The sequence below is a fragment of the Onychostruthus taczanowskii genome, unplaced genomic scaffold (assembly GCF_017590055.1).
Source record: "Onychostruthus taczanowskii isolate IOZ18803 unplaced genomic scaffold, ASM1759005v1 scaffold36, whole genome shotgun sequence".
Classification (NCBI taxonomy): Eukaryota; Metazoa; Chordata; class Aves; order Passeriformes; family Passeridae; genus Onychostruthus; species Onychostruthus taczanowskii.
The window spans coordinates 2,342,502-2,369,149 of NW_024501015.1; the positions used below are offsets into that span (position 1 = coordinate 2,342,502).

At 37.7% G+C, this 26,648-nt stretch overlaps 1 protein-coding gene across 1 annotated transcript in view; it reads right to left on the reverse strand.

Annotated features, from left to right (window-relative positions):
* The window catches only part of JAZF1 (JAZF zinc finger 1), a 187,632-nt gene that overhangs the window by 58,470 nt on the left and 102,514 nt on the right, over positions 1–26,648 (reverse strand). The window contains exon 2 of the mRNA XM_041411490.1: positions 26,031–26,103. Within this exon, the coding sequence (XP_041267424.1) occupies positions 26,031–26,103 (73 nt within the window). The remainder of the gene's footprint in view (positions 1–26,030; positions 26,104–26,648) is intronic.

Genomic DNA, 26,648 nt, shown 5'->3' on the forward strand with positions numbered 1-26,648 from the left:
CTCCCGGCTGGCCTTCAATTTGAGCTTTAATATCCTGTGGCCCCAAAATTACAGTCTCTCACACAGTGTGTTGCTCCCCCAGCAAGGCTGAATGCTACAGTTATGCACACTTCTGCCCCCTGCTACTTAAGTGAGGTACAAGCAGGACAATTAATTACCTAGAAAATTAATTATGATAAAGATAATAGCAATATTCTAATAATAATGATATTCATACAAGTAACACAAAAAGGCTCCGTTTTTCATTCATTACAATCAGGTATTTCAAAAGATTAAAGACTATAGCTTTCATTAGGTATACCAGGAAAAATAGTGTCATAGAAATTTCAAGTGTCTGATATGAGAGACCTACTTAATAAAAGAGACATTCAAGTGCTTTGCTCCCCACAAACAAGATGCTTCATTATTGATGAACCTAGCAAAATTAATAATTTTCATGACTTCAAAAGGAAACATTTTCTACTCTGCCTTAGATTCAATATTGAGGAATTTTGCAATTTCTAACCTTATGACACAGGCAGAAAATCTCTTCAAAAAACAGTCATACATATCTGTTTAGAAAACAATCTATATTCAAAGGTTACTAAAGACCTTTAGTTATTGAAAATTATCTACTTACTTTCTGGAAATTAAATAATACTTCAAAAATTTTTTTCTTTTTTTTAAATAGTTACTATATATATATGTATTTCTATTCCTAAGATTTTGTTACATATTACTTTTTAAAGTATCTTTCATCCACACTTCATTCTCTCAGTTTCAATTGAACAAATTTCACAGTAATTGCTCTCCTTAGGCAGATGTAGAGTCCTGTCATTATAAAAAAGGACCACTAAATCTACTTCCAGAACCAAAATAATAAGTTAACTACAAATGCTGCCAAGAGAAAAGTGGAAACATCACTCACTCTACATGAAATATTCAATGGCAGAAAGCAAATCAAAAAACAACTCCAAAATGCAAGGCTGCTAATATCTCAAAGTTCTCATTTTTTCAGCTGAGACTTCACAGTACTCAATTGTAGATTATTTCAGTAATAACTAAATACTTATTTAAAGTATGGTTTTGTAGCAGAAAAGGACAGCAAGATAAACACACCACCTGAAAATGGCTGCTAAAGGTGCTAAAGAGATACGGAATGCCTCACTAAGAAACTCTATTCTAAAGGTAGCTACTGCATTTCAGCATCTCTTGAAATTTCTTTTCTAAGACAACATACATCTCTTAATTATTCATCTTTGCAATAGCTTTTTTTTTCCCAAGGAAACATACTATGTGCATAAATGCTATGTTCTCATTTGGTTTTGTATCCTTCAAAAACTATAGGTGTATATGGAAGTGCTGGATCCTTAACATACTAGTTTGTAAATGGATTTCAAAAACCGCCTTCCAATAATAAACAGGCTTCTTTAATTAAATGAAAGCGACATAAACTGTCCATGTGTGAACCAAAAACAAGAGCTGTGTTAAATTAAAAATGCAGCATTATACTAATCCTAACAAATCAGGACTGCCTTTAGAATAGAGTATTTCTTCCTTTAATATGTCAAATTATTACAGTAATGATATGAATGGAACAGTCATGCTAAATCAGCTTTTCAAAATTAGTATTTCTTTGCAATCGATTTGCAATTTAAAATTTAAACAGATCCTAAGTACAGACACTCCTGCACAGCATTATCTCCTTTCATAAAAAAAAGCTCATTTTAGAGATATGATCTTTTTGCCAATATTACATGAAATTAGCATGGGAAGTATTGGAAGAAAACGTTTCTTAAGTACAGCTTGGCCTATAATTTTTTTTTGGTAAGGCTGCACTTAATCTTTATTCTTCCATAATCAGTATTTATTGTGTGACCCTGACAGCTTGCTACTGCTGTGATAAATTATCTGACTCAAGTCAGATTAAAAATGCAACCCTGAATTCTAATTATCTTGGCAGATCCGCTTAGTAATGGCGTTTCTTGTCAATTCTGGAATCACAGCATGGGTGTCAATTGCAACAAATGCCCCGGCCCCTCTCTGAAGCAGGCTCCCCAGAACGCTTTCGTATCTGCCATATGTAAATCTCAGATGCTCTGTACCCTTGGTGACCTTTTATTAGCAAACTGACAAAATGATAAAGCTAGTCATGGCAAAACTCCCACTACTGCACAATTATCTGCTACAGTTCCAGTCCGTGGGAGATCAACAAGACATTGTTAATTGTGATGCATTTCATTGACTTCCCCTGCTAACAGACCCTACAGGTCACCCAAACCGATAGGGTTAGGCCTTTATTTCACATCAGAAGGAGATGGCAATGTAATTTTGACCCACAGGAGAGTTTCCATCCTTTGTTTTTCCTTTTCAGTGAGACGCCCATCATTTGTTTTTCAAATGACTCATGAAATTATTTCTAACACACAGACACACGTGTATGTATTATATTGTTATGTATGTATTACATATGTATGTGCATGTATATATATATATATGTATGTATATAAATATATATATGTATTATTGTATGTATTATATATGTATGTGTTTTTTAAAAAATGTTTAGAAAAGAATGAGCTGTTTCAAGAACTTACAAAACTGAGATACACCCCACAGAGGAGCATCAGTCTGACTGAAACTACAGAGAACTCCCTTCCATTGCCTCACCATGCTGCAAACCTTCATCAGAACTTAAACCCTCCAGGGTAATGACTGGATTCACACTCCAGGACATCCAGCTTTGGCAACTTACTGTGGCACGCAAAAAGAAGACAGGTAGATTCCAAAAGCATGAAAAACAAATAACCTTTTCATCCACAAAAAATTATCCAAAGGAGTTAGGATTCCACAAAACACTTCTGCCTGTGTTTTGTACACAAATACAGTTCAGTCTCAAGAATCTTCCTGCAAACTTAGGACATCTTGCAGTGTCTCCATTAGAATTTTATACACCTATTAGGCTAACAAGTAAGGTAGAGAGAGAAAGAAGCTGAAAACTATTCAGCACGGTTCAGTCTTCCTTCTTCCTCAGAGCTTTCCAGGGACCCCTTATCAGAATAGCATTGAAAAGGTTTACAACACACCTTCATATATTGCACTAGAGATTTAAAACTGGAAAAGTCTGCTCTGATTTTTGCAGTAGTCACTCCATTCCAGCTACCTTCTGGCTGGCTTGAGTGGATAAAAGCCTCAGGCTCTGCAGGGCATATATCAGTCAAAACCCTGTCATTTATGGAACTCATGCATATTTGCTTTGCAATGCAGTTTATTTCTGAAAGCAGAACTCAGCCACTAAAATGACTTAGGATTTTCCCAACTGCACACAAGCTATTTGGAGAGTGCACGCAGAGCTACAGTCTTGTTACCAAGGATATAGCTGTTTGACCAGCATGAGAAAGAACTACATTGTGATGATGTGGGGCATTCAGGGAAGATATTCTTATGTTACTGACAACTGGTCCTGTGCCATCAGCTCTGGCAAAAGAGATGTGCTCACCACGGAGAAGAGAAAAATGAGAGGAAAAAAAAAATTCAGTTCAATCAATTCCCATTATGCATTTCCTACTCTACTCTGCACTGTATAAAATTAATTTCTTCTTGAAGAAAGGGAAAGACTGGTAGGTTCTTTGAACTGATTTCAAAGTGAATGATGAAAAAAAGGAAGACTATGATATCCCTTCTTACCCTAAACAGAAGCAAGTGAGAAAAAAAGGCTTACAGGGCAGACAGGAAACCTATTAAACACAAGGGGGAAAAAAAAAAAAGACCCAAAATGTGGACAACGAATACTTCAATCAGGATGTGGAATTTAGAAAAGATCCTACCACAAGAAAAGTCCTTTGCTACATTTTTGTCTGCAGCCATATTTAGAACAGTCACTGTGTCCAAGGTAATTCTCATCTCTGCAATCATGTTCTCTGCCTGGGTTCTTCTCTCCTGGTTTATTTTTGAGTTCACAAATGACTTATGCCACCAGAAACTCCAGTATTGAACACCATAATGGACTGACAACCAACATTGACACTCATGAAGAAAACCTAAAATACCACCCAGTCCTGCACAGTATTTTGAAGTTAAGTTCCTTGCTTGGTTAAATGATTCCAAATGCTGTGAAACAAGTCCATCTTACTATATATGAAAAACTTGTGAAGATGAGATCAGTTTGTAAATCAAGAAGATGGAACAAATTCAAATGTCTATATCAAGTTGCATAACATTCTTCCAATAACATATCCTCTGAAACAGTCCCATAGCAGAGAGGAGTATTTGGTTCAGACGCGACAGCTCTCTGAAGTGAAGCAAGAAGTTTGCAATTTCAGCTGCAACTGGGATGAAATAGCTCAATAAATATTGGAAAAGAAGTATGAGAAGCTTTGAAAGAATATATTTCAGCATGGCATTATTTCTTCTTTCTTAAGTGGGTTCAGTGTAACGACCTGATCTTTGTGCCAACAGTTTGTCGAATCAGTACAGTAAATACTGTAATCAAGTTTTTCACAAGTTGCACATGGCCTGATTTTCTTTCAGGCTGCACTTTAACCCTTAGCCATCATCCTGTAAGAGTACTCATTGTTTCCTCACTAAGAAAATGTTCTTGATTGCTCTTTAATGGTTGTCTAATTGCTTCCTTTGCTGAACTACAAGCTCATTTCTGCAGCTTTAGAGGCTGAATACCATCTGGGAGATTCACACCATTTTGCCTTCTGACTTTAACCTGGAATATAATTTTGTTCTTTGGAAGCTGATCTAGTTACTGTGGTAATATTACAAAACTTCCATCCGCTGACCCAAGAATATTAGATTCTAAAAACCACTCAGTATGAAAGAAATATCAAAATCATATAACTAGTCATTGAAATTGTATGTGTCCGGAAGTTTGGCACCAAAGATCTGACTAAATATACTATCCTGTTCCCATTTCTCTTGTACTGACACACATTTCAAAGAAATAATGAAAATGCTTTTGATTTACATCCATACATAGTGAAGAGAAAAATTTGTGCAGCAAACTAGCTGCATCAATTAAAATATTTCTACCGTCAGGCCACACTCAAATAAGGTTTCAATTTGTATTCCCTTAAATATGAGATTACTGAAACCATGTTTGGCATCAAGAAATGCAGATCTGTCCAGAAAATACCATGCTGTTCCCCTGGCTGCTTGATTTATTTTTCATAAACAATATGCTGTATGCATCCAACATGGTTTGTACTCCACAAAATCCATCTCAGGCAACAAAATCTACAGTGTCGGCTCTGCAGGACGAGTTCTTCACTTAGACTTCAGCCCCATTAGCACAGCTCCACTGGCTCTCCAACACAGCATCTGTGCTCTTACACAAGAAGCAGAGAAGGGAGGGGGATTCCTCAGCTGCAGCAGTGAAAGCCAAAAGAGCCAGAACTGAAAGAAGGCAGTCCTTTCTGGTTTACTGCTTCCTTTCCCCTCGGTAGCACAGCACATATATAAAAGTTTGCCTTTGACCCAACTCCTCCCATGCTGCTGTAAGACCACACACCCTCGCCTGAAGCTTGTGGATAGAATCCCACTTCTGCCAAGGGATGGGGTGGCTACATACCAAAGTGAAAAAAAAAAAAGTTTTATAGCAAAATGCTGCATTTGTTAAGCTCACATGCCTGGGAGAACATATGGCTCTTAATCCTTCATGTTTTTTTAAACTATTAGTGATATAGTTATTAAAATACTTAGTGGTTGCATCTGTAATTGAGATGAATTCCACTGAAGGCATAAACTGACCCGGTTATGTGAGCTGCTCTTACAGCAAACTCTCAGAGGCACTACCCAAAGAACATTCCTCCTGCAAACTTGGGTCGATCAGCAACTGAATATTTAGTGACAGATACTCCAGCTTCTGGTGTTTAACAGTCAGACACACGTGACAGAACAACCAGGCACCTACACCTGTCTGTAGCTCCTTTTTTTCACTTTGTTTTGGGTTTTTTTTGTTATTAAGTACAGCACTGCTACTACAGATAATTGCATCTACGTCCTAGAAAAGAACTGGTAATGGGAAGAAAGCATCTTAGCCCAGAGCAAGCAACACACCACAGCAGCAACAGGTTAATCACACAGCCTGTGTTGAGTGAATCCATTAAAGCCGTCTACACATCACTCATGAGGACTGGTCTGGAAGAGTATGTCCCCTTCTGCAAGCCCAGCAAAGAGGCAAAGCCAGGGATGGGCAGCAGGGAAGCATGGCTGAGGCTGCACCATGCCAGATGCGAAGAAGCTGAGCAAGCTGGCTGATTTTGTCTCACTAGAAGGTTAAACCAGGCTCTTCTCAGAGATGTGTAGACATGAAAAGGGCAAAAGTCAATGGATAAAAGTTTTTTAGCACAGAAAAATCTTCGTTTTATATAGGCAGAAAGGATTTCACAAGAGCACCTTGGCACTTGAAAAGGCTGCCTAAAGAGACAAGATCCTTAATCAGCCTCATCTAACTTTGAGGTTAACCCTACTTAGGGCCAGGGGCTGAATGACAAAACCTCTTGGGATCCTTTCCAACCTAAATTATGCAGTGTCTACAAGAAGGTAGATAGCCATCCTTCCCTAGAGGAAAAAGACCTTGTCTTTGAATCTACCTCCCAATAACATTTATTTATTCAATACTGGATCTCATCGTAAAACCGACATATTAGAACTCAAGCGCCTAAGATACAGATCGATGATTAAAGAATAGTTCTAGGAAAAAAACACTTTAAAACTTCCACTGTATTCTTCAATGTGTCAAGAGCCCCAGCTTCCTGCTAATGTTTGTGCAATAGGATTATCCAGGCTCTAGCAATTACTCTATCAAAACAGAGCTCCTCTTTGATGTTAAGAACTTTAAGATCCCCATATGGAAGGCAAAAAAACCCTCAGCCCACTCTGCTAATGTAAAATGCTAGCTAGTGAGAGACTAGTGCACATTATTTTCTTAGCACTGTACTCCTCCTCTGTGGTTTCATTATGTGACATTTTCATTTATTCCAATATAAAGCTAGTTTCAGAGTATTCGGAGTTGTAACACACAGACACATTAATCACCAGCCTAATACATGTCCTGTGTAGTAGCTTTATTATCTTTTCAAAGCAGAGCTGTAAAAACAAAAAAAGTGTGATCTTTTATGCTATCCTTTAATAAAGTTATTTTAAAATGCTATAAAAATGGTTTCAGTTTTTTTTTTTTTTCCAAGCTACAGCTTAATGCAACTAACTCTTGTACATCCAAAACAGTAAAGTCTGAATAAGTAGTTTTAAAAGTCCCTGCAGACTTGTAATCTAACAAGAGCGAAGAACTCTAACCACTAGAGACAGAAATGGGAAGGAATCCTGAGTTTCAAGTTACAGAATATGCCTGTTCTTTTGTCATTCTTACTGGGCACCGCCTTGCAAAGTACTCTCACTTCTGTGATAAATTTTAAATGTCTATTCCTGTATGCCAATAGTTACATATTTAGAGCAAGGGTGGGCTGCATTTTTTTCCCCCCTTCTTCTTCAGGCTCAGTGTCAGCCTACTTCCTTAAATTAGTGAGTATTTTACACTCACCGAGACTGTGTCCATGTAACACAGCCTTAGCAGACCTGTGTCCTCTTTCGCACAAGGCATGAAATGGTCCAAGCAACTTGTCCTCTGCCAAGACAAACAGCAGGGCCTTGAATGCCACAGCACCCTGCCCTTCATGGAGGGAATGTGCTTCCAACAATACAGGCTGACACCATTTGCTTCACTCCCCGCTCGTCCTTCTGCAGATGAATGAGGACTCACCCACATGTTTCTGGCTTTCAAAAATACCACTTTCCCAAGACAGACCTGAAACTTCAAGTCGGATCTGAATAAAGCCAACGTGTTATAAAAATCTGTGTCTGCAATAAGAACAAATTGATGGCAGGCTCCTCTGTGGTCTCCTCCAGTGGTGGCAATGCACACTAACTGAAGAGAAAATAGTATCCTTCAGCTATGTGCAACTTTTACGCCTACGCCTCAGGCAAGCCAACACCACCGGGCAGGAATCTGCAAGAACCATGCAATTCCCCTGGTGGGAAACACAGTTGCGATAATTGCATGAACTGAAGTCAGGCTTGAAAAAAAAAGTGTTCCTAAATAAATAAAGATGATTCATTGGCATAAACCCAGCACTGTTTCAACAGATTTTCACCAATCCGGCAGAAAAACCAGTCCCCAGCTCTGTGCGAAACAACCACCCACCCACTCCACGTGTTGCAGGGTAGGGCTCTGGCCAGCACACTGGCTACTAACCCAAAGCAGGAGATGCTTCTGCCATTTTCTGGATGTTCTCAGTATTTCTCAGCTTTTTTACCCCGGTGAAAACTATAATTAGTATGGTGAATCACAGAATGCACCTCATCAAGTATAATTTTAAATCAATGGATCTCTCTCTCAATATCCCTAGGCTCAAGAAGTTTCCATAAGAAGATTCAACAGGATACTACAGGCTTTTGTAGTAAGTTTGGGTTTGGGCACAACCAGGGTCTTCATGAAAAACTTAGAGAGGTGAAAAACAGTTATATTCTTTCTCAGGGAAGACTAGGACACACATTGCTCTGAAGCAGTACAAGGCTCTTGGCCTGAATTAACCATTTGGAAGTATTTTGAGACAGATGTGATCAGCACCCCAACCACAGCCTGTGACCAAAGCCACCTCAGTGGTGGCAAGTGGAGATGGTGGCTGTTTTCTTACAGTACTGCATTGCAAAAAGCAAGTGTTCCTCTGAAATCAGCTGAGGCTGTTAGGCATTTTCTGGAAAGCAGCAGTTTCATGTTATTATCATTCATGAGGCAGATCCCCCTATTCCACTTCACTCTACCTCCCTCTTTTTTTTTTCCTTTTTTTTTTTTTTTTTTTTTTTTTTAAGATCAGAGCTATTCTGAACTTTTCTAAATGAAAACCATTTATCAAAACAAGGACAAAATTTAACTCATACTTTATTGGACCCTTTAATTGGTGGGGAAAAAGATGAATTTGTTCATTTTTATTTTTACATCTGGTAAAAAGTATGGAATTCAGATATCCTGTGCCAAGTTTTGACGAGAAATTATTTTTTCACATCCAAGTAATAGATGACTAGGGAAACGGAGTGGCTTAAAATGCAAATAGGATTATTTGGGGATATTAATTATTGTTGTTATTGGGACATTTACAAGAATAGTGTGGCACTATTTTAGAACGAGTAATGTCTAATCTTTTAAAACTACTGTAACAAAAATAGAACTAGAATAAAATCAAGCATTAAAACGTGAATTCCTATAATGTTTTAGTTTGTTTTGTCTGAAAATTTATTTGAAGTCTGGAAATGCCTGGTGCACATATTCAATATTTTATAACTTAATTTGTTCAACAAGAACGGCAGTATTTTAACAAGGTGAAACAATTTCACGATTAAAGCACTGCCTGCTTCATCAGTGTAAAGAGCTCATGGAAAAATATCTAATCTTTATAAGGCAGAGACTCATAATTTAACTGCTGAGAACAAATGAAGAGTCTAATTCTTATTTTGCTGCTTTAGTGGTAGCATGTGGTGATAGCAAAGTATTAGCATAAGCCAGAACTTGCTTCCACTTTTCTTTCCAGGCATGTAACAAATATCTGATGGCTATGCAAATTTCACCCAAAGCAAAGTTGTCCCAGCTGGCAAGCCATACATTAAAAGGTAAATTACACAAAGCGGAGGCCATCTGGACTAAAAAATTCTCCTGTCAATAGTATTTTAAGCTCGCCAATTCCACACAATGAAGGACAATATATTACATATGTATTTGAGGTGTAGGCTTTTTACCAAGCGGTATTTAAAAAACCCCAGAAGTTAAAAGATAAGAATGGACTACAAACTAATTTTGGTATTTTCTTGGAATGTAATTTTTAAAGCTTATATAGCTCAATTTTAGCTGTATTATATACATACCATGCATTTTTAAGTTAATAAATGCCTATTTTCTGACAAATGGCAAGTCCAGGAGGCCAACAGATCCAACCTCTGACATAAACACCAAGAAAAAAGAATTTGAAATTTGAAAGAAGTCTACCAGCATCTGTGCTTTCACAAAGCTGCCAGCACTGCATGTAGGCTTTTACTAGAAAGCAGCCCTTGACAGAACACCTTGATAGTCTGGTTTCTTGTTTGGTTAAAGCAGAATTTTAAAGCAGAAGCTATGTAAGCAAATGAACAGCTGAGGGCAGAAAAACTAACCATGTCTTTCTGAACTACAGCGGAGTCATCACTTAGGTTAGTGAAAATTTCTGCATTTAATTCACATTAAATTGCCCGTCTTGTCCAGTCTTGAAAAATTAATATCTATGTTATATATTATGGAATTTAAAGTAACATCTGTGTCTTTGAAATTAAATTAACATAGTTCTATTTGATTAGCTTATTAACTGTAATTCTCAATATGCTGTAGGAACAGACACCAACTAGAGAGATGCAGCTGACACCACCACCTGTCTGATATAAAGTACTTTTTCTCATAGACGTGAAGGGATCTGTCAGCAGCCAGCCAAAGCATCAGACAGGTTAGGAAATGACACAGGGGCAGAAAAATGACTTGCCTCAGATCGCAAAGCAGATAATTGATGGGATGGGGAACAGAGCCTGTGCCTTTTGGCTCACGGCTTCATATCTTTGCTAATGACTTTCCCAAAAATCAAATTATGTAAGGAAAGAGCAGTATGTAACTTGCACTGCATTCAACAGACACAGCATTTGAGGAAAAATACATTTAAGTATTTTACATGCTACTGGGAATATTTATTATTCATCCTCTAATTTCCACAGAAAACATTTCCCATTTCATCCCCATATAGGATAAGAAGATCTGAAAGTGTATGTTCATACTGAGTCTCAAGGTTATAATGCATAAACAGAGGCTAAGAATGAATATGGCCCCCTTGCAGACTCCACTCAATGTTTTTTCCTACCTGGTGAGATCCTATGCTCCTCTTCATAGCAATGAATCCTTGATATCCTGTCACCACCTTTTAACCTACATGACACCTCTTAAATCACAAAGCTTCTCACCACATCAAATATAAGTCATTAGCTCTGTCACTATTGTTTCAGGGCACTGAGAAATAGAAATGCTCCGATTTACTCAGACAAAAATAAAACTACCACAGACGCATAGTCTGAACTGCATTGATTCAATCATCACAGGAAATTGGGGTGTGGGGGAAAAGAAAAAAGAACACAAATGTGCAGTCAGGCAGTGGGAGCTACAAGGTACTGGTGGCCAGTTCTTACAGCTCTGAGCTGCTTTGGCTGAATTGCTCCTCAGGGATTACCTGGTTTTGTTCTCAAAGCTGCACCACAGACATAATAATGAAATTCTACTTTCTGTGAACTGTTGCTCTTATGGAAAAGCCCTGCCAGTATGCTGTCTTTCTCTATGTACAGTTTTAGGAAAGTAAATGCTAATGTAATTATCTAGCCAAGCCTTCAGCATCTGTCGCTTGAAAACTGAGGTTATAGTTCAGATACTGCGGACTAATTGTTGAAAGTTAGCAGAAAATTTTTGGCTACAAAGGAACTTGGCACACAAACCCAACTTGAAGACCCACTGTTTAAATAACATTTGTCCCTTCAGATATTGCCCTCTCTCATGGCTTCCAAGGGTCCCCAGGCACACAGACAGCCCCCATGGAACCCACAGCTCCACAGACTTTGCTTGCCTTGCCTGCAACACACAGTATCATCAGGAAGGTAGATGCCAAAGAGACATAACAGGAAGATTTAATCTGGGAGGTTTCTTAGATATCTGGCTGGTAGTTCTTATTCTAAGTTCCTTCTAAAACCTTTTCTATCTTACACCACTCTTTACATCTTCCACTGATCCAAAGCCAGTATTACAGCAAGGCACTTAATTTCTCATAGATATTTACTGAATTCCCCAAGGACAAACCAGTAATTCTGTGAAGTACTGTGAGAAATATCAGAGTGCCAAACACAAGGCCATAGGGAGTTTTCCACTAGATGATATGGACAGAAGACAAATTGCCTATGACCAGCAGAAGTAATGGAAACCTGCCTCCTCTAAACTCTTAAGTACCAAGGCTACTCCAGAGCTGCACTGCCAGACAACATTTAGCACCTGAGTCCTTTCCCTCAGTACCCAGAGCATTAATTTGGGTCTTTCTTGCCAACAACTTACTAGATGAAGATTAGATTAATTTATCTAACTTTTAAGACCTCTACCCTACTCCTAAGCATAGTAAAAAATGGCCAGCAGGTTCCACAACTCTGACTGGCAGGAAGCATGGTGGAATTTCAGAAACCAGGCTTCCTACATATGTCTTGGGAGATTGCTTTTTATTTATCATTAGATTTTTTTTTTTTGCCAAATATATTTCCACACTGCTACTTAATCCAAAGTTCAGCAACTTCCAGTGCTAGCTGATTTATTTCAGCATTGCTGACAGAGAAATAAAACGGGATCAGTTTGTTAGTGGCATTACCTTCAAAGAATGATACCAAGTCCTATTCAAATGTGCATCCATCAAACTTCTCCTGTGACACAGTGTTCACAAGAGAGAGCTGCAAGCAAGTATCTCCTGAGGATTAGCAAACAAAGCTTTTAAGTGACCCCCCAGCAGCTGGATGACTATTACCAGAGACAATTAAAAGTATAAAGCTTTCCTTTTACATCTCTACTCATCAGGATGCAGAAACAGCCCTTCAATAACCCTTCTCTAACTGTTAAAATGAGATACTGGCCTGCACCCATCACACTAAAGAACCTATCTTGGGCTCAGTTTGTGTATTGTGTCCCTTGAATTCTCCTTTCTTGATATGTTTCAGTCATCCCATAACTAAGCTGACCCAGGTTTTTACTCCCCTGAAATTCTTCTCTCACACAATTAAACTTTTTTCCTTGTATTTCCCTGACTGAAAGACATCCTCCATGAAACTCCTGTGTTTGTACCCACAAGGTGAAGCATCCTCACTTTTGCTAGTTGGCCCTTCCTTGTCCTCTCTTCCCTGTCAACAAAAGACCCATCTTGCATGCACACTCTGATCCTTTTCACGTGTACTGTAGCTCAGTAATGACCAAGTGGGAGTTTCTCAAGTGTGATGGGAGATCCTGCCTACATCTGCCTTTCTCCTTTGTGCTTTTGGCAGCACAAAGTCTCTCACTTTCTGTCTCGTTCCTACTTGATGGCACTGTCCAACCACTTACTACACTTGACTTTTTACATCACTTGACATGGGCCTCAGTTCCCTTTCACTGAAGATAGAGCAAGCAACAACCAGCTTTTACTGAAGTCACCAGTAGTGTGAAGTTACTGAAGGCTGAAACCATATGAAACCAATACATTTCTTGTGGTTCTTTCAATGCACAGTAAGTGAGCACAGATTGGCTGCAAATTCAACCCAGGCTTAGAAACCTCAGCAAACGTTCCTGTGAACTTGATCCAGCCTTCAGGTTTGTTTCATCCAGTTTCAGGTTTCATCGTGAAAGTTTACCCTGCCCTACATGCTGCCCCAATAAACCATGCCTCAAATGAAATAAGGACATCAGCAAAAATGAAGAACTCGTCAGATAGCGATGTTTTAGTTTTATACCATATGTAAGAACATGCATTGACAAGCAGTATGTATACAATTACTGCTCTTGCAAATCAAAAATTGTTCATGGTAATGGACTTCTACTTTAGTACAATTTCTGCCAAGAAACTGTTTTCAAGAAATGTGGATGGAATACCTCTGTGCCATAGCTCTTCTCTTTCCCCATCACAATAATATACTAAGAAACTAAGCCTTTTCATCACAACCTGTGCACAAAACCTCCAGCACGCTTTTTAGACATTCAGGATGTGAAATAATGAAGTCCAAACTTCACTGAAGCAGTATTTTCTGTCTGCATTTACCATCACAGAGGCAGCAATGGGAAAGAAAAAATAATAATGAGGAAACTGAACATCTTTTATGGATCACATGAATACAAAGCCAAAATACATGTAATTGCCTAGCTCATTGAACATACCACATATTTTCCTATAAAGCTTATAATACTGGCAGTGCTTCCTCACTTCTCAATCATATTAAACCAATAATTAAAATGAAAAAAAAAAGCCTAGACTTACAATACCTTTAGGAGGGCACGTAGATTGTAATTTTATACTGCAGTATTGTATTGTAATTTTATGTAAGCAGAATTTTAAAAATTTCTTAGTCTGAAATTAAAGCACAATCCATGTTACATTAAGTTTCAGGAATGATTTAATTCCTGTTAAAGATACTGTTAACGAAAAAAAAAAAATCATAATTTTAAATCAGGTAGGAAGATAGTCAACTCTGATCTGTCACAAGCAACTAAGTCACTCCTCATTTATACACATGGGATTTGTAGAAATATTCAATTAGAAAATGTGACAGGTAATTTCCTATAACAGATTTTGAGTCAATGTAGTAGTTAAGGGCTCTTACTGGACTGCACCTAAGTCTAAAGCAAAATCCCTACTAACTGAAAGGGATGCAGGTTGGTTTCCAGCAGAGCAGTGGTGCTGTCTACAATCCCCAGCCTAGCTGGGCTGGGTTATCTAACTGAGCCAGATGGGTGAAATCAAAACTACCAGCAGCATTAAAACATATGATGCAAATAAACAATTATGTGCACAGGACCATAGGTGCCAATAAGAACAAATGAGATTGCACTTTATCGAGTGCGAAAAAAATATTAGAAGTTCTTTACCTATTGATTGCATGTTTCTTTTACTAGCATGAAGAAGAGTACATTCATTTTATATAACTGCACTACATGTTTCCACTAACCTTTTCCCAGCTTTCTGCATTAAACAGCAAAAAACAACAGCAACAACATAGGACAACCTCTAAGAGCATTATGACTAAGTACTGTGGAAGAGAAATTAGTAGGAAAAATATACTTTACATAGGAAAATTATTGGGAACAGGAAATCTAAGTACTCCCCTGCGTGTTCTTGAAAGCCCCCGCAAAATGTCATTTTTCACTATATTTAGCAGATTATGAGAATTACATTTAGCAAGAGGTATTTTCCTAATTATTTTAAATGGTAACACACTTGGTTTTCTTTTTATTAAAGAGCTGCTACATGGTGCTGGGTGCAAATTCAGGGCATTTCTACAGTCTCAACATTGATAACAAATAGTATTTTTGTAGTTGGTCAGATCCCAAATATCACATTAAAAGCATAAGCTCAAAGTCTTTGTGCTGGAAATATTCAAACCAGGTTTTTATACCCATGCTTTGTGGTTAAAAAGACAGCATCAGCCCTGGTAATCCTCTACATGGAGGACAGGAATTGTTCAGCTACCTCTTGCAAACAGCATTGCCTGACTAACCTGGTTTACATTGCTTCACAATTTTTCCTAAGTACTGACCTTTTAGAAATGGCAGGTGGGCAAATGGAATAAGAAACAGTAGAGAGGGAAGCCACACATAATGCTTCGACCAAACTTGAACAGGGATGTTTTGGGCTAGGTTTTTCAACACTTTATTAAACATATTTCACATTCGAAGCTACTGCAGGGAAGGCAACTGCTTTCAAAAAATACTCGAGTTTTGTTGAATTTACTTTACATTGTGTGTAGCAGCAATGGAACTTACTACCACAACTTGTTGCCACCACCACAGAAGCTACAGGTGAACTGGATGTTAAGAGGAATGGTCCTGCTATCCACACTATAAAAGCAAGTAATAAATCCAGCCTAGTCCTAGCTCAAAAGTTCTTGGGAAAGGTTCGTTCAAGGCACCTGGTCAATCCTGAGCACTGATGGTGGCAGATATGAAATGTTACTTAGCTGCAATTTTGGAACAAGTCACTTTTTTTGCACCTCCATCCAGAATCCACAACCCACAGCTACATCCCTCTCTGTTACGGTGTCTTGCTCATACATTACAAAAGCTACTTTAATTAGAAATTACTAGATATGAAATACTCATGCAAGGCAAACCCACAGCAATTCCTCAATAAATCAAGGACAAATCAGCAGTGAATACCCCTGCAGCCCATCTACACCTGCAGGTGGAATTATTGCTGTAATAATTTCCATCTCTGCCTGTATCCTCATGTACCACTTGGGAAAATACTTGTGCCTGATTTAAAGAAACCAACAAAACTCCACAAACAAACCCCCAACACTGACAATGAAAGAAAACCTTTCTCAGTTCTCTGAAAAATTGCAACAAGAAATCTAGTGTCTGCAAAATGGTACTGCTTCAGGGAAACCAAGACTCAGAAAGTACTAAATCAGCCTGACTAATTGCACTGAGCCAAACTGAGCCAAATTAATTAAATAAAGCCTCCCTTTAATAGCATTTGTTTGCTGAGCCAAGCAAGCCTTTTGAGTGTTTCAGGTCATCATAATCCAACATAAGTTACTTAAACAATGTGTAATATGTAACATACACAACTATTATTTCAGTGCATTGAATTAGACTTCAGACTTTCAGAGCTCAAAGGCAACTCTCCACCTCTATTCACAAACATATTCAGCAGTTCCTCAGAAAAAACCCATGTATTTGCACCAGTTTCAGGGTTTTACTTCCACTTCATCATGCAAGTTCTCACTTTTACAGCCTTGTCAATTGTGTTCACCGTTTGAGTTCTGGACAAGATGTTTCAGAAAAATCCAAGGACAAGATCAGAGCAATCCCTTCTCTTTTTTTTACATTAATAACAAAAATTCAAGAATCCCTATGGTTTTGCCTATTGTCTCTACACTGTTAAAAATTATTTTCTGATTACATGATACCATACTATCTTGGCAAAATTAGGTAGATAACAAAAATCACAGATGATGTGCCAGGGCTTCCTCCTCTCAGCACTTGACAAGTTCAGGAGAGCAGCCTCAATGGAAAACCAAAAGCTAAAGGAACCCTTTCTTCTTTCCTCTGTTTTCACCATATTAAAAGTTTCTTTACTATATAATACCTACTCACAATCAGGGCAGTCCAGCTTCACTAATTCCTTATCATAACATATATCCTCATATTCTCTTATGTTTTATATCCACCAGTTGCTTTCAGGTGGCTTCAGTTTTGACCTTAATTTTGTTCTATCATGAAGCTTAGTCAGGATTCCAGGGCACAACACAGGTTCCTTTCAGCTCTCTATTGAAGACTGTGCTTAAAGACTGCTATAACTTGTGCTATTCCACTCAGAGGCCTAGGAGAACCATCTTTCAAAAGCATTTTACTGGTGGACTCCAAAATTCCCTTGCTGGCCTGCTAAATGCACCCTTGGCCTCAATAAGAGAAGAAACCAACTCTGTCAAGCTCTCCACCTGGTCTCCATTTCTTGGGACACTGGAGTATTGTGCAGGAAGTGGTGGGATAAGGAATGTATCTTTGCAGGATATAAAATTTTCTCTCTGGCTCGGAATCAAATTGAGAGGTCAACCCAACCGCAAACGTATTTAATGAAAATTAAGGCTGAGAGTAACACTTTGGAGGAGGTTTCATGTAGCGGAAGATGACATCAATGTTCTTTCCTCACGAGCCAAGTTCTCTAAGCACTAAGAATATTCTCTCATCTGCACTTAATCTCTAGCCTAGGCTACAGGCTGTCCTAAAGCATGACTTGGACAGCCTTGGCATGCAACCTCCAAACTGTGGCCCTACTTTTATTGTCCAAGACAATACATAAACTTTGTGTTGCAATTCTGTTTGCTACGTGGCCTTTATGTTTCTAGGCCCCATCCCTCACTGAACACTAGCAAGACTTTGCAAATTACATGCAAGAGCCCTTACCTGGATGTGTTACATGCAAAAATGAGAATGAAGGAGAAGAGAGGAAAACATGAAGCATCTTTAGACACCTTAGGAATTATGGTTATGGTTTGTTGCATTGTACTAAATTAGTGGGATACTCACCACTGGAATGAATCTAAGAATACACTATGTGCTCACATAACTAAAAGCTAACATAGGAAAAACAAAGTAATTAAATAATTTGCCTTTTAATGACCAAATTTATTTGAAAATCTAATTTTAAGTATTTCTATAGGTAGATTAACTGTGTGCTTTTTTGCAACAAATCAAAGTAGGCAGTTTTACAACAAAATATTATTACTTTTTAAAATCAGTGAAATTATACAAAGAAGCACGACTACTTTTGTACACAAGGTCAGTGATAAGTAAATTTTATGTTCATAAAAAATCAGGTCACAGTCAATGAGAATTACCAGCAGCTGGTCTGGGCTGCCTTGGGATTCCAGGGACAGCAAGTTTACCAATCTGCAAGTCATCACATGTAGCTAAGATTGTCATGACAAGCTTTTAGCAAAACACTGGACAGCATGAAGCTTTCCTAAGAAGTTATCTATTCAGTCTGTAATTTTCTCCTGTGCCAGTAATGTTTTGTTGCTGGTGATTTAAAGAAAATAAATGTACTAGGATAGGAGGTAACTAGCTGTATATGTAAATGGTAGAGACTGGAAGAACAGCCACTCCTTTCAGCCATTTTAACTTAGATTGTACTTGAAAAGAAAACTAATCACAGTTGTAAAATTTTTGCTCATCCTTCACTTGTAAACCAAAGCATAATGGTTTCCTCAAGTTCTTATTTCTGCAGAGGATCTGAAACTGGGCACATTATTGTGTTTTCCAAATAGTTCTGCAAACATGTTAAGTAACTGCAACATAAAGAATGAACATATGTTATTACCAGAGTCTAGTAAGAATTAGGACCTTATTGTGGTATGACACAGAGAAATAGGTACTGAGAGCCTTATTAGCCCACATAGCTGACAGCAAAATATCTCAATAAGGTTTTTTGTGCTGCCAACACACAGTCATTCTGAGAACATTACTACTGCTTAGGATCAAATTTAAACATCCCAGAAATTAAATGCCCTCCTTTTTAAAGCAAGAGACAATAAAGTATTTCTCCTTCCCCTTCACTAAATGCAGTGACTTGTGCAAGAGACCTATGCAGAAAGCTGGGAATTGAAACAGAACTGGCCAAGACAAAAACCAGTGCCAGGAAGACAAGATGGTTTTTTCATCAATTTTGGCACGCCACGTTGACAAAGGATGAAGAAATACCAATGCAGGCAAGAATCCTGAAAATCTTGAGGACTTATACTGACAGCTCTAGTACTTGGTAACTGAATTACACAGAGGTGCACACATTCACTTGCAAGAAATTATGCTGACTTGGCAATGCTTCTTTCACTTGAGATTCATGGGATAGAAAAGAAAAGGGAAGAAAAAATCCTGAGTCTTGCACAAAAAAAACTACAATAAGAAAGCTAATTCCCTCTCAATTAAAAAAAAAAATCAATCCCATAACTAAGACACATTCTTTCAGTGTCCTACGTTTAAATTCACCATGTAATTTTAATTCAAGGCATGGCATTAAGGGTTTCCCTTAAAGTGTCAATCTGCTTTTTGATCTTTACTGCTGACATGAAATAGAAGAGCTGTACATCATATAAATCTTCAGCTTTGCTGAGCTTGAAACTGGTAAAGAGAGAAAGAGAAAACAAAGCCATCTGCATAAATCCTTCCAAACCAAAAGGCATTCCCCTTACCCTAACTATCATTCATTTCTGCACATCTTGTTTGAATTATCATCTGAAGTTTGTCTTGTTCCATCTCCAGAACAAGTCAAATAGCAGAGCATAAAGATATGGCTACATGAATAAAACCATATGATCTACTTGGTCACCGTTAACTTAAAAATAGGCTTACACAGAAAAATATTATCTGGCAATTGACATGTTACTTTGATCCCTTTCTTTCTGTATCCTGTCACATGCATTCAATCCAGCAGCTACTGGAAGCATTGGCATGCACCTTCAATGTGATGAGAAGCAACAATCCAAGGGAATCACTGCACTTTTACAAACTAGGGATATTCAATTCAAATGAGACAGTATCATGTTACAGGAAGGAAAAGTGAAATTTTAAGACAAAGAGGAAGAACTGTTGTACTAGTTCTAATACTTTACTACTATAAAATGTAGCAAGTCTCAACAGGTGATACAGCAATACTTCAACAGATTCACAGACTCATATGTTCCCATGCAGAAAAACTCATCTACAATAGAATTCCTGAAATGGAAAAGTCTCCCTTGTCTCTACCCTTCTGTTTCTATACCATGGCATGAGATTTAAGACAGTGTATGCTATACTAGGATGGCTCTTAGTTATACCTTTTAAAAAAAAAAATGCTTTTTACTCAAATAAACTATTTTGAGATAAAAAATTTAATTTTAAGGGGTTTTATATATTTATTGGTAGCATGCCTCAAGCTGTTATGTACCAATAATGATACAACTTGAATGTGGAAATATCGTGCCTGAATTAATTAGAAAGACTTGAAGCTTGATCTACTGCTTATCAGGTGAATGATGCAGGGAACAGTTATTTTAGAGAAAGATGCTCACCGTTTCAGAATTGTTTCACTTTCCATACGCCTTCTGCAAAAGTATTTTTTATGATGACAAGCAAGGAGAAACAAACATATTTCTCTCCAGACTCTCGACTTTCATTCTGAAGTGTGCCCCAGCAGCCATCACAGTGATGGTACACAGGCATCAGAAGGCAAGGAGGAGAAATGCCAGGAAGAGAAGCTACGTCCTACCCCAAACTAATCAACAGTCTCAGGATTATAAGACTCTTAGGGAATCAAAGGGGAGAAAACTGAATTGTCTTCCACAAATTACTCAAACAACGTAACGCTTGTGCTCCTAGAAAGAAAGGAAGCAACAAGATTTTCACTGCTGCTGAGAAAATGTTTGATAGAGCACTATGGTGGCACATCCATCCGTGGGCTATGACCTCCAAGAGGCTACAGTCTTTCACAGGCTTCTTGTGCAACTACTGCTCATAGTTTACCACAGGAAAATCTCTCAGGGCTGAACCACAGGAAAGGTGCAATGCGTTGCAGTATCATGTGGTTTGGATGCTCTGCTAAGAAACTGATGCCTAGATTTTTTTAGCTTTTTCATATATTTGTAGCTTTATAGATTTTTAATATATCATTGTATAGTTTTTACCACTTTCTCAGCCTTTCTCACGCTTTAGAACAATAGCTAACCCTTTCTAACACATTCTTGAAATTCTGTTTAGTCTTATTCTCAAGAAGAGAATCTCTAACATGGACATTTTGTTTTACACCAACACTTGAGAGACGTAACAAGATACAGGGCAAGGAACCTGTGGAACCAAGGGGCAGACCCGAGGGTGGGCTGCTCGGGCAACTGGTCCCTTAGTGCTTGTACCTGCTAGATATAATAATTAATGAACCTTATAAAAATCACAGAAATCCTCTGCCATGTGTGCACATTCCTGTATTTTGTGCACCTGAAAGCTTTCATTAACGAATAGCTATTTATATCACCACTTCAATATTATTTGCAAAAGGTTTTCTTCTAATTCCAGGCAAGAAAACCCCACAGACGTAGTCAAAGTACATTGCCTCAAATGCAAAACCATCCTTCTTGTTACTGCATTAGTAACATAGTGCACACAAAACATAACATTACCTAAAATTTTGCCACTTTTCGAAATAACTTTCAAATAATCATTAAATTCTATAGTGTTGGCTGTTTCTTTTACTCCTGGAAAAAACAGGCAATAGCAGTAGAACCTTACTGAAATAACTGAGTATGGTTATTTCTTACTCTTTCTTTCTTTCTATTACTGAAATAGTGAGCTGGACAAGACATAGGGAGAGTTTGCAGTGGCCAGAACTTTACATGCAATTTATTTCTTTCACAAATGTATATGCTCACAGAAATGATTGATTTTACTTCTCATGGTATTAAAAAAGGAGGCAAAGTAAGAAAACTTTGTTTTGAGAAGTCAATGACAGGTGAAATAAAACGGAAGTGGGGGGAGATGAGATGTCTGAAGCCTATAGGAATTTACAATAGTAACAGTGAGGCAAAATCTTGCCAATTAAAAATAAAATTTGGAAGGAGGAGCAAAAATGTTAGATCGGTTCAGAGATATGCAAGGATAATCTTGGGCTCTTCGTCTAAGAATGCCATCCAATTTTGATCACAGGCTTCATTTGTGGTCCCAGCTGTGCATGAGAATGCAGTTTATAGACATTTAACAGTCTCATTCAACAGACTGCCCAGAGGCAACACTGAAAACGTTCTCACCACCATGCTCTAACTGCTTGCAGGATTGATGCTTAAAACATATTTTATTATATAACCCTTCTTCTATGACCTCAATTATGAATAGAAAAACACTATTAAAAAGAACCTGGGGTTAACATAATTAAAGTATTTTGCTAGATTTTAAAAGATTAAAACAGTCTTTATTTTCAACAATTCCCTAATATAGCCATTATGCAATTTGAAGTAGAAACAGCATATAATTATGACTGTTTAGTTTCAGTTGTAGGCACATACTAGTTTTCTTTTTTCCCCATCTGGATTAAACTTTTTAAAACAAAGCAATTACTGTACTTAAGAAAAATGTATTTCATGGAAATTGTAATAAATACAGCATTGTTCTTTTTATGGTATATGTTTCCAATAATACATGTTACTATGGTACTTCCCACCCTTCAGAATCAAGGTGAAAGGAATTTACTCCAATTATTTATCCTTTCTTCCTATTTCTGTTACTTCCAATCTAAAAGTTGAAATATCTCCATTAAAACTTAAATGTAAAGAGTTTCCGTTCACTAAATTGGCAATAAAAGCTTTTCTATTATAAACACTTTTTTAATATTACTTTTTCAGACAAAGGAATTATTTATATGCCTCTGTTGTCTTCTCACTTGTGCTACTAATACTGGTATCTTTGTTTTGCTGTTTTCTAAAAAGCCTGAACATTCCCACTACAGCTGCATTCCTCATTAACAGGCAACCAGCACTATATTAAAGAAACTTTCAAATATGAGAATACTGAGAAGTCTCTCTCTATTGGACTGCACCAGTGGAAAAGCCTTGGCTGTATGCTGCAATGCCAGGTAACAGAGCAACCTCGAGAGCCATCACCTCTAAAGACCCAGACCAGCACACTCAGAGGCACAAACAATGCTGCGCAGATTCCAATAAACTTCAAGCAAAATTCATAGTCATGTTTATTAACTTCAAGCTATAAAACCTGCATTTAAGTAGCAGTATAAGCAATATTAATCACTGTGGTTAACTACTGCATTTCAATGCAATACAAAATATGAATGTGTCTTGTCCACCCACAAAGGAAATGTCTCTAGAAAGTTCTGGAGGATGTTGGCACAAGTGCTCATTTGCAACTACCCCTGACAGATCACAGCCAGTACTCCATTCTTGTAGTAGCACCACTGAACTCCTTGCAGACAAACCTCTCCTGTATTTATAGGACGGAAACAGATTAACTGCATCTGCTTTGGCTGTAGTGTGTCTTTTATTGATTCCAATTCTGACTTCTAAGAAACCAAAGCAGAAGAAAGCAGGGAATAGCCATCAATACTGGGGACTGCACTAAGGCTACACTAAACTTTGTCTGAGAAAGGGATTTGTGGCAATTCAGTCAGTGTCTGATGGAAGTGTTTGATGTAGCAGTAACAAACCATTATGACCCATAATTTATATTTTGTCCACCCGTTTTAAAAGGAACGTTATCTGTCTACATGAGGATCACACACTATGGAAGCAGCATCTGTGTGTAGTTACTGAAAGCTGTAATGGCAGTAAATCTCCAGCAGAGAAAGAGTTGGAGCCTTACAGATTTAGACATCCACAGTCTGAGGATTGTTTCAGAACTTCAGAGCTCAAACAGTATTGCCAAAATAATATGCCTGAGAAAATAACCAGGGATAGAAGGGAAATGGAAACAAGAATATGTTTCAAGTTGTAAACAGAGACTCCAGTACCCTTCCCTCTCTACTATCTGTTTTACTGATACTTTATCCTCCCAGCTATCAAGCCAGACAAACCAGATTTATGTTTTGTTTTAGCTCATAATAGCCACCATACAACAGGGCAATGGGCAGAGCATAAAGCACACCCATTTAATCTTTCTACCACAACATATATTTAGTGTACATCTTATCATGCAATTTTGGCAGTCCCTGAGAATCAGCTGTCCCTATTTTCCCAGGCTCCATGAGACCGTATGGCCCACACAGAACATATTGAATATACAAACTTGCAGAGGAAGATTGTTTTAAGGTCTGTAACTCACAGCAGGAACTGAGCTAAGTTCAGTTCCACTTGGAAGCCATAAAAGTACGGGTTTAAAAAAAGTGCAGCAGTATCTGGTGTTTGATATCTAACAGTATGCAACATGTTTATGACATGTATTAGGCTACAAAATCTGAGTTCATAGCCTGGGACAACAAAGCAGAACTCAGCTCTGGCATATGTAGTGGGAAATAGAAAGGCATGTCTCATACTGTAATGGATATTGCTGCTCCCTCAAGAGCTTGAGTTGCATAGAGCAGGTGGTTCAATGAAAGATACTAGCACTTTGGAAAAAATTAAAATACAACTAAAAGAGCAACTAAATAGCAGCTGGTTCAAGCTCAAGTCAATTCAGGTTCAGTTTTACTATACAAACAACACAGTTCGGTTCTCCAGAATTACTTTTTCAAAAATGAGAGGGTAAGAAAGTTTGGACAAAATATGTGGCAACTAAAACTGTCTCAGTCACACAGAACACTGTTTAAAGGGTACTAAAATAATGAAATCTAGATAAGTTATCACTTTCAAACTACTTTAAAAGTAGTCTGAATCTAAACTGGATGATCAATTTCCACTGTCCTAAAACAAGTCCCATGGTCAAGTATGTGGTCTTAAAACAGCTATTCCCTAATTTAAAAAAAAACCAAAAAACAAAAAAAAACCCACAAAACAAACCCAAAACCTTTCCCCTCTCTCACATTAAGTAAAATAACCACAGAAGCAAAAAGAGAAAACACCCAAGTATATGATGGAAAGAGGGAAACATACCAACATGCGCAACAGCATACCAAACCTACATACTGGAAAAAAAAGTTTTATACATTAAATGAGATCAGCAGAACTAAGTGTTAGAAAAGGTCATGGCTAATTTCAAAATATGCTTTAGGAGTCGGACTGTCTCCAGGAAGAACAAGAGTTACTTGCCAAGTAGGAAATCATGTCAATACTGGCTATTCTTAATCATAGTCTCATGTAGTGGAGAAAATGTAGTCATTTCACCAAGTGAACGCCACTTCTTACTTCCATGCCTCAAAGTATTCTTCCCCCACACACCCACTGACACTTTTTTGCTATAGCAAACATTATAAAAAGTCAAACAATGGATTCTGTGTTTTTAAAAGTTTGTTGGTTTTTGCTTTTGTTTCATTTTTTTCCCATTGTTAAAATGAAGTAGAATTAGAAAGAAAAATTTTGTGTGACTCATGAGACTTTGAATCAATTCAGTCTATGCCAAACTGAATCTTGGGTTAACCTTCCAAGCTTGCAGGGTTACGAGCTTGTATCTTATCCGCTAGACAGCAAAAATAAAAAAGTAAAATGGTCTTCTATGCATAAAAGTAATAATCCATGCTGGACTACCCTGGAGGTTTCAGTACCACCATCAGTCAGTAACTGAAAAGCTGGGGCTCTGTTACTTAGAAAACTACTTAAAAATTATTTAATTTCTTAAATTGCTTTCAAGTTTTAGGTTACGCAGGGCTGATAAGCAAGATTTTTAAATATATATATTCTGGCTGAAAAACTTCTGAAGTTCTGTAAAAATCCGCTCATATACTGAACTGGTATCAGATAAAGCTTTTTTCAATCATAAGTGAAATCATTCTGTACTCACTTGTGTGAAGTACAATAAAATAGAAAACTAAGCCAAGAAAAATCATCTTGTTTGTCATGAGATTTAGCTAAAACATCAAAAGCTAAAACCTCATTCCTAAGTATTTGAGCAGTGCAGCTGAAGGGATGCATGTGCCCTATGCAAAAGTCATTAAAAATTTAGTTAAATTTTAGTTCAACGACTTTTCCAAAATAGGTGCTATGATAGTGTCATATCCCATGACAGTGCATCCATAAGCATACCATTTTGGTAGAATATATACTGTGCAAACCAAGATCAGTTATCCCTGAAAAATAACCACACTTACCTGTTAATGTAACTTAGAGCAACATAGGTTGGCTGCTGAAGTTCTTGTTTTTCTAATACGCGTGGGTCTGTATCTGGAATAAAGAAATACATACACAGAATTGAGCTTTGTGCATTTACACTGCAATTCGGGGACTGAAAGGTGCAAAATAACCTAAGTGGACACAAGAGATACAAAATAGCTCGACCCAGTTTGTCCATAGTGTAGATTTAGCACAGCTCCATCACTCGCTCCCTCATTCATAAACACAGTACTGCATTACTTTACGCAAGAATTTGAAACATCAACAGTGATGTAATTTCCAACTGTCACACAAGCTTTCACAATCCCCCTCATAAATACTAGTTTTCACTGCTTTCCATGATTTATAGTGCTAAATGGCTCAAGCTTGTTTCTTTTTTAATGTAGCTATTTTAACATTTTAAGATGTTCCAAGAGTGATTAGATCTCTTCTCTTGGGTCTTGAGGCTTTTCTTCTGCATCCCTGAGTTTTGTTCTCTCCCTTCTCTACAGCTTATTTTTTGAAGCTCCGAATCAGAAAAGTCATACAAAAATGCTCTTGAAGCAAAATGTTTGCCAAGCAGAGCAGTGCCCACCAAAAGCCCTGAAGCAAACACA